Source organism: Pyrus communis, chromosome 14 (assembly GCF_041283825.1).
Source record: "Pyrus communis isolate YQ-2024b chromosome 14, ASM4128382v1, whole genome shotgun sequence".
NCBI classification, from domain to species: domain Eukaryota; kingdom Viridiplantae; phylum Streptophyta; class Magnoliopsida; order Rosales; family Rosaceae; genus Pyrus; species Pyrus communis.
The window spans coordinates 10,350,288-10,359,379 of NC_142578.1; the positions used below are offsets into that span (position 1 = coordinate 10,350,288).

At 41.4% G+C, this 9,092-nt stretch overlaps 2 protein-coding genes and 1 pseudogene across 2 annotated transcripts; 1 reads left to right on the forward strand and 2 right to left on the reverse strand.

Annotated features, from left to right (window-relative positions):
• Positions 1–1,004: 1,004 nt before the first annotated feature.
• Positions 1,005–6,221, reverse strand: LOC137713951 (late embryogenesis abundant protein At1g64065-like). The gene has a single exon (XM_088683784.1). The coding sequence runs from the start codon at positions 1,753–1,755 to the stop codon at positions 1,108–1,110; it is 648 nt and encodes a 215-aa protein (XP_088539910.1). The 5' UTR covers positions 1,756–6,221; the 3' UTR covers positions 1,005–1,107.
• LOC148691211 (uncharacterized) lies at positions 5,114–6,011 on the forward strand (annotated as a pseudogene).
• Positions 6,222–7,317: 1,096 nt separating the features above from the next.
• Positions 7,318–7,659, reverse strand: LOC148691212 (uncharacterized). Its single transcript, XM_088683947.1, has one exon. It carries the CDS (start codon positions 7,657–7,659, stop codon positions 7,318–7,320), a length of 342 nt encoding a protein of 113 aa, XP_088540073.1.
• Positions 7,660–9,092: the final 1,433 nt, after the last annotated feature.

The window sequence follows — 9,092 nt, forward strand, 5'->3', positions numbered from 1 at the left end:
CCAAAGGCTTATTCATTTAGTGACAAGTGTCACTCAAAATATGTTCGGAAATCTTATTTTAATATGATAGTTTAATTCAATTAACCAATAAAATTAAAGAACAAACTTAATTAAAATAATAAATTATTGAGGGGGCAAAAAAATAGCATCCTTCAGTTGGAGATGGTATATAAATATAGTCTAACATTGTTTATTAAAAAATAATTTCTTGTATGGCTATAATCTAGACAGGTGCTAAATATAACCCTTTCATTTGGAGATGACCTTAGCACTCATTATTTTTTAATTTGTTATAGTGATTCAGTAATAAATTGATTATAAAAAAAAAAAAAAATCCACAATGGCATTACTTAATACTTAGTAAAAAATTTGCAATTAATTTTTTTTTTCCCTCTGTTAGAGAACTTGCCCATTAATGATCCAAATTTCGTTAGACACCTGGTACAAGAGAACTTGTCCGTCTGCAACATTTGGCTGGGCTTCTATTCTTGCGAGAGTTTCAAGGTATGGCTTAAGGAGTGTCCCAAGTTATACTGTGTGTGATGTTTTATTTTCGACATTATCGATACCTAAATTCAATTTCCATGACTTTCATTTTTTGACATGCCATCACTTTCATCTCATATGGCATGCGTGCAATACGATGACAAAACTTGACCACTTCACTTTGACTTTTGAAGCAACACATCGAAAAAATCATATTCAAAGCTGAAAAATCAAACTCCAGTGCCAACAACTACAAGAAAGAAAGTCCAAGTCCCAATTGGTTGCCCAATGTTAAAGACTCAAATTCTAAGTTCAAACACTCCCCTTTGGCACTAACTGTAGCTATGCCATTTTACTTTCTTTTTATTTATTTTATATTTTTTAGTGTTATATGTGACATAACGTTCACATTTCAAATACATATACACTCTATTTATTTTTATCGAGCAATTGTTTTACTAAGTTTGAACTTAGAACTTCCTTGGTAATGCGGGCACAACTCAAAAAAATTCAGAACATCAAGAAAGTAATGACAGATTTTGTGAATATTATGCCAATAAAAACCAAAACAAATCTGAAAACAAAAAACATAAAGTTGGCTCATGGTACAGCCATATTCTATCAGTTACAGTCCAAATTTTGGACAGACTTTGCTGCCAAATTAAACACCATAGAGCAGCTCATTTCAGCAGACTTGTTTTTCTTCATGATCATCATCAACGTAACCTTTCCACTCAACTTGGCTTGACTGCTCAACATCAGCAGCCCATTGCTCAACTCACTTCCAAGAGCGGAGTTGCTCGGCAATGCCGCAGAATTCACGCTCACCACAACATCAATTTTTTTTGTGGATCGCATTCGGACTTTGCTATTCGGAATAGCAACTTGCCCAACAGGCACACCTTGGTACATAAACGTGGCCATGCCGGCATCAAACTTAAAGGTACCCCAGTTTAAGTTCCTGACTCTGATTTGGGTTACGAAGCTCATGTCGAATGAAGGTGCTGCTGGGACGGAGTTGAGACTGAGGACATAGATGTTGCCCAACCTGATTTTCGGAGACTTAACTTTCATCACAGTCATACCAAAAACGCTCATGACTACGATTTGAAAGACGATGAAAATGCCAATGTATTTGTACATCTTAATTCTCTTCTGGCGTTTGAGCTCCTCAGATTGCGTTGTGGCTGAAGCTTCATGATCACCTCCGGAGTGCCCAGTTGCTGGTTCCAACTGGTGGTACTTCTCAGCTACTACTTTCTCAGCCATTTTTATTTTCTTTTACTTGGAAATAAGAAATCAACAATATTCTTCCTTTTCCTTTAAGGGTTTCGCTTCAGAAATGGATTGGGAGGTAGATAATTGTGTTTGTGGAATGGTGGTAAAATGTTATGCATATTTATAGACTTGTATTCATAATGTGTGCGTAGATGTTTTGTCTATCAGTCTATGGGTGTGAGTCTGCTTCCTGGAAAATGTTACACAACATGTGAAGGGGATATTGTTTTTTAATGTTTGATTCAGACACGCCAAATGCGCCTATTGTAAAATATGATGACTTCTAGATGGTGGCGTGTGCAGTGCATTTGAAAGGATTTGGATCCCATCCGGATTCAAATTATGGAGATTGTAGGGATCCTTACCTTTTAGTCATTCATCGTATATCGTACGGTCAGAAATCATTTGACTTTTTTTATTTAAAATTAAACACAAATAGTGTGGATGCAAATTTCTATCGTCTTCTCATTTGACGAAAATGCACTTGCAAAATAGTAACACCTAAGATTAAGGCCAAAAGCCTTACACGCCCATAACGAATGGGGGATGGGCTTTGGTGGAAGAATCTCCGATGCTAAAGTTAGAATTCTAAAAAGAATGTGTTTAGGAGTTTGTGGGTAATAAATGACTTAGCTTTTTAGTGGGAGAACATGACTATTTATAGGGGAGTGGCCGGCCCTATTTGGAGAATAGGGACCGGCCATATATGGTGGAATTATGAGTATAATTGCAAGATATTAAGAGAAATAATATATTGCAATTAATTTGACAATTAATCCTAAATTGAATAGGAAAATTGAGAGTTACCTTTTGAGTGAAGATTTGATGAGGAGTGATGAGAGGGATTTAAATAAATACTAGTTTGATCACCTTTGACTCATCCTTAATTGAGCTGTTATTGTTCGTTGCGTGTGCGTGGGAATCCTAGTGTGTCTCGAGGGTAATTTTGTCCTTTTCACCCAAAAGTTCATGTGTCATCTTCCTAATTTTCTTGATTTTTTATGGCTCCATAAATGCTCACACCTTCAAGGTTGCTCACAGGAAAAGGCAGCAGGTGTAGAGATCTTCCCTTACTTTAGGAAACATAAGATTGTTTCCTATTTTGATGTAGATTCCCACATTAATTGGAAATTAGATCCTTCTAGGAAAGGGAAATAAATCACTTCCAAAGTCTATTTAAGTCTACCTTAAGTAGATGATTAAATCAACTTTAGAGAGCATTTTATTCTACCCTACAAGAGAGAGAAAGCTAGAGGATATCTGTTACCCCTCCCCTAGCAATCTTCTACACTTATCCATGCAAAGGACCATCTTTCATTGCTTTCTTCATCTTCACGCCGCACCAAGGTAAGAAAAAAAATTAATTTTTCCTTGTCTACGTAATTTTTTAAAGCCTCGGGGTTTGAAATTTGGCTCGACGGGGGTCAAGGATGTGTAAAAAAGTTGCTGGGAAGGGCCACGACATTGTTGTCATGGGTGGCTTGGTGTGGCGGTTGTGCAACGACATGGACCGCAGAGGCAAGTTGGGGCTAGGCTTGGGTCAGGAACTTCTTAGCTTGGGCCGAGGCTATAAGGCACTGGGGCATTGATCTTTGGGCCGCTGGGCTTGGGCCCATGCAGGAAAGGTAAGAGAAAGGGAGGTGCAAGGGCGTCAGCCTTTTCTTTTGGATTGGGCTGCAAGGACTTTGGGCCTAGATAATGACAGCGCCTGGCGCTCTAGGCCTCCTAGTGCACTAGGTCGCCTGACATGTTAGGCCGAGAGGGAGAGATGGGAACCAGCGTAGGCTGGGCTCCTTTGGCTTCTATTCTTGGGTTGTGGGCTCGATGTTTTTTACCCTTTTTTTTTTTTTTTTTTTTTTTTTGTGTGCAGCCGTCTAATGATTATTCCTTGTATCTTTGTAGAATTTCTTCGAGTATGCCTTCTTCAAGCCACAAGAGTAATGATAGTGTGCTACCAGTGCTGCCATTGTATCGCCAAGGTGGGTCTTTAGATAAAGTGGACAACTTCAAGGCTGCTCACTTCAAAACTAGCTCCAATCACTCATTCAAAGATTTTCTTGAAGCATATAGGCACGTTATTCCGTCTAGGGTGCGTGTGAAGCGTGTCAAAGAGGGTAGCAGTCGTGAGCGATGTGGTAGGGCTTAGAGAGCCATCAAGTTTCACCCCTACTACTTCGAGTTCAGGTTTAATTTTCCCATGCCACATTTCTTCCAAGAAGTGCTTTGCTCCATGAAGTGTGCCCTCACTTAGTGTTCTCTCAATGTGGTCCGTGTGATGGTGGAATTCCTTAATCTAAGCTAATTCTTTGACTTGGATCTGACCGTCAACGAATTTTGGTACTTCTTTGACATAGGCAACATTGACGGAGTTGGGTAGCTGCTATCCCACCATAGGCTCTTCGATCATTCGAGCAAGGGATATCATAACTGGGCCAACGAGACTTTGGAGATAAGTGAAGAGTGGGAGTCTGATTCTTCCCTGAGCTGCGCATTCCGACGATTTTCATCATCGGTAAGTTGACTACTTAGTCTATAGGCTGCTTTGTGCTTTTGCTGAGCTGATATCTGATTTGTTGATTGTCGTCCTCTGCTTATATAGATTCAGAATTCAGTTCAATTATCCTTTTTAGCTTATGTAGATTCAGAATTCGGCTCAACTTCCAAGACTTCCCCAGATATGAATAAGGTGTATGTTGCTTTAGGTATCTCTGCTGAGTATTGTGAATGGCGTTGGCTGCTTAGTCCTTTTTGCCAAGAAAAAGGTGGGCTGCCCCCCGAGATAGGAGATAAAGTGGATCAAAACTGAGGCATTAGCTCGTCCAATCGTTATCGTGGAGCTTGCTGCGAATGAAGGTGGAACGAAAAGATCTTCCCCACCTGCTCAAGAGATGGCATTTGAGAAGAAGCCGAAGACTTCGTTCCCTGCTCGTGAGGGTCCGTCTGCTACCGATAGGCTTGTGATTGACTTGACTTCTTCCAAGGGGAAGAAATATGAGGCCGCTAGATCTGAGCCGACTACGCCTATTATGCCGAATGTAGCTAGTATAATTGCTGGTAGAATTGCTCATCATAAAGGTTCTGCTGTGCCCCCAATGTAGAAATTTGTGCCAAGACATCTGTTGGGAGCTAAGTTTGGTTCATTTTCGGAGAGGCTTGCTATTATGAAGGGTGATAAAGTGGACTCTACTGCTAAAGTGGCAACAAGGCATGTTCCTCTTGCTACTTAGACTGGTTCACCTGTTGAGAAAGAAGAGACTGCTCGCGTGGGTAGTTGTGAGAAATCCACCAAGCCTATTTTTAGAAAGTTGCTGAGATTTGTACATTTTTTAAGCCAGATCTGCTTGAAGACATGGACGCGTGTGCCAAGCTTGTTGATAGTGTTAAAGGGGTTATTTGCCCAAGTACCTTTGTGAATCATATGACTCAATATAAAAGAACTGCTCTACTTGTTATGATGCAGAAAACGATGATTCTGGCAGTCGAGTCTATGCTCCTTGACCAAGAGGATACCAAAGTTGCCAAAGAAATAACAAAGCTGAAGCTTATTCTTTTGTCGAGAAGATCAAGAGGTTAGAGTTTGAGCTCATCGCTTTGAAGGGGTCTAATATCTCTGCCCACATTTCTTTGCAGCTTGAGACCGCTCGCCAGGAGATCGTTGACTTGAAGACTAGCCTTGACACTATCCAAGTTAAGTATGAAGGTGCAGGGAAGGAGATTTGATGTTACATACCTCAGATTCAAGATCTTGAATGTGAACTTTCTAAGCTTCACTCTGCTGCTTATGCAAAAGATAAAGAATTAATTGCTGCTTATAATCAAGTGATCCACTTCAAGAAGGTCGTCCATAGGCTTAAACCCTAAGTGTTGGAACTCCAAGGTGCACTGAAAATCAACGAAAATCTGAAGAAGGAAGTGGATGAGCTGCAATGTGTCCGTGTTAGTTTGCTCAAGGAGAATGACCAGCTAAAGGATGAAAAGTCTAGGCTTGAGACTTTGCTTGTTCAGAGTCAGGCCGATTTCTACAAGCTGGGTTATGTAGATTATCCCTTTGGTAAGTCATTTGACTTTAAGTTTGCGAGAAAGACTTTGAGACCTTTATTTCTCCAGAAGACTTGCTTGCCTTTACTTTTGAGGCTTTTATTGCTGAAGTAGTCGGAGAAGTTGGTGCCCAAGCTAGGGCATCTGGGGGTGAAATTCTAGATGTTGTCGTTGTTGTGAACGTTGTTGTTGAATGTTGGAAATTCTGATGTCCAAGCTACTGAAGAATAGTCTTTTAAGTAGCCTTTAAGATTTTCTTTGTTTTCCTAGTCCGCGTGACCACTTGGCTGTTATCCTTGGCTTTCTTCAATCATTTGAACTGTGTGGCCTGCATCACAACATACTAAAGATTTTTTGGTCATGAAATTCGCTAACTTTTCATATCAAAAATACGCGGTTGTATGGAATTTCGTAAGTAAAGGTCCAAGAGAAGTCCTTGCTTTTTATGTAACCAATTCCATGGGTTACATAACAAGTATCACAACACTTTAGGAATTAGTGTAGATCTAGACGATCATTCCGTGCTTGGCAAAGGTGAAGCTTATCGATTGCGTAGCATGTCAGCAATGGATAGAGCTTTGTATATGCTCGCTAACTGCTTAACCTTTCACAAAAAATGTGTGGCTGTTTAAGTTTAGCACGACTTACTACTCAAAGGGCAAGTCGTAGGCAACCTTCTTGAAACCGTAGGCCACCTTAGTGCACTTGATAGTAGCATTAGGGTTCTAGGGTAGCCATTCATAGGGTGTGCTGCGTAATGTCCTTCTCCGTCTTTGAGGTTCAGTTCCCCACAAATTAGGCCAAGAGACCCAAAATCCTTCAGTTAGCTAAGCCTTGAACAAAGACCATTGTGGCTACTTCTAGGAATCTTGGTGCAAGCCATCGTGCACATAGTTACACCAGGGCAGCCCGACTTACCCACGTCTGGATATTCGGAGTGTATAGTTTATCCTCCCACATTGTAGAGCAAACTCATATGGGTGTCAGGGAAGTGATTTACCTTCTCGCACTGAAGAGTATGGTTGGTCCCCAATGGGGCACAACTTATGTGATAAGTCCCTAATAAGAGTTTGGTCTTCTTTTGAAGTGCAGGAGTGATCAGTTATTGTAAGCATGCAGCCAAGCCAAGTTGTAAATACTTTTAAATTTTTTATTGAAAAACGAGTGAAACGAACGAAAACTTAGCTGTAAGGTAGGAACTGCATAACAACTGGATAATTTTCGACTTGCAGAGCTGCTTGAGTGTTCGGGCTTTGATGTAGTGGGAGGTCATGCATGGTACTTCCTCAGATTGTAGGCGTTCCAATGATTTTTGATCTCTTTGTCGTTCATGGTGACGAGGGTTTAACTACCCTTGCCGCATACTCTGCTGATCTTGTTCGGACTTTTCTATATAAGATCCATCTTTTTGGAGCCTTTGTTGTAGGCAGTGATTAATGCTTTTCTTAGGACTAGATCTCCAGGTTAGAACTGTTGAATCTTGGCCCTTTTGTTGTAGTTGGAGAGGAACTGCTGCTAGTAGGCTACGATGCGGGTGGTAACCTTCTTGCGTTTCTCCTCTGCCATATCTAAGTTTATGGCCATCTCCTTTTTGTTATGCTCGATGCTTAGCAGTAGAGTACTGATACTTGCCACGATGACATTGGGATAAATGATTACTTTTGAACCAAATGCCAAAGAGAAAGGAGTCTCGTCAGTTGCTCGTCGTTTGGATGCGCAATACGCCCATAGGCATCCGGGAAGTTCGTCTGGCCATTTTCCTTTCTTGTTGGAAAGGGATTTCTTAAGGCAGTCGAGAATTGTATTGTTGGATGCTTCAGCCTGCCCATTGCCTTGGGGATACCTCGGCGTGGACATGTGTTGCTTGATGCCATATTTCTGGAAGAACTTCACCAAATATTTGCTTACAAATTGCGAGTCATTGTCTGTGACGATGGATTGAGGGATACAAAATCAGCAAATGGTGTTCCTTTATATGGAGCGCTTTATGTCCGTCTGAGTTGTGGTTACCATGGGCTCTGTTTCCACCCACTTAGTGAAGTAGTCAGCTACCACGATCATCATGCCTCTGACCCCAGTAGTGGGCGACATTAGTTTTACCAAGTTGATTGCCCACTGCATGAACGGCCAAGGACTCATCTATGGTTGTAGTTCACTGGCAGACAATGCTGGTATCAGCTTGTAGCGTTGGTAGCGGTTGCACTTTTGACTAACTTCTTAGCGTCTTGATGCATAGTAGGCCAATATTAGTCTACTTTAAGAGCCTTATGTGCTAAGGATCGGCCTCTGGAGTGATTTCTACAAACGCCTTTGTGGCTTGAACTTAGAACCTTTATGTTGTCAGGAGGCATTAGGCATTGGAGATGTGATCCAGTGTAAGATATTCGAATGAGAATGCCCTTCCACATGTAGTAACGTGCTGCCATTGTTTGGAGCTTTCTAGACTCCAATCTTTCCATGGGGAGTGTGCCATTGACCAGGTAGTCTATAATGGAATCTTGCCAGTTTGGAATTATACTAACCTGTGACACCTCGGCTACTGGGTCAGCTTTTATGCTCGGCTTGTCTAGATATTCCACTGGAATAGAGCATTTGAGTTGGTGGTCAAGGGCAGAGCCTAGGCTAGCTAGCGCGTCCGTGTGTGTGTTGTCTGTTCGCGAAACTTAAGTGAGGGTACAAGTCTGAAACGCCTCAAGTTATTTTCGTACCTTCTTTAGGTATTGCCCCATCTTCTGATATTTTGTTATGTACTCCCCAATAATCTGGCTAGTGATTAGCTGGGAATCAAAATGAATTGTGAGCTTTTTCACCACCAAGTTTTTTGCCATTTGGAGGCCTGTTGGTAAAGCCTCGTATTCTGCTCCCTCATTAAATACTTTGAAGTCTAAAGAGCTGTTGACATAATCAGCAAGCCGAGAAACTGCAGAGCTTGAGTCGGTGTGGCAATGAGCCACGGAGTAAAACTCTTCTCGGTCAAAAGTCGTGATGCAAGATAAACGCAATAGGAAGACGTAGAGCTGTAGCCATGTTACACGCAGCAGGAGATGCTCAACTACTGGTATTAGGCCATTCTAAAACTGAATTACAAAGCAAAGGTCGGCTAGGGCTGTGTGATGCACATCAGGAGGTGGTGCTCAACTGTCGGTACATGTCCTATGTAGAATCTTCTAGGTGATGAAGATAAAAGTTACTTCCAAGTGTGTCTTTTTAGTGTTTGTTTACCCTTGGCGCGCCTTTTGGGTTGAGTTGTTGCGTTTGTTAGAAAACTTTGCATCTGCCAGTGTCTGCGC

Coding starts and splice junctions, on each gene's coding strand:
- LOC137713951 (XM_088683784.1), bottom strand. CDS start 1,755: ATGGCTGAGAAAGTAGTAGCTGAGAAGTACCACCAGTTGGAACCAGCA.
- LOC148691212 (XM_088683947.1), bottom strand. CDS start 7,659: ATGTCCACGCCGAGGTATCCCCAAGGCAATGGGCAGGCTGAAGCATCC.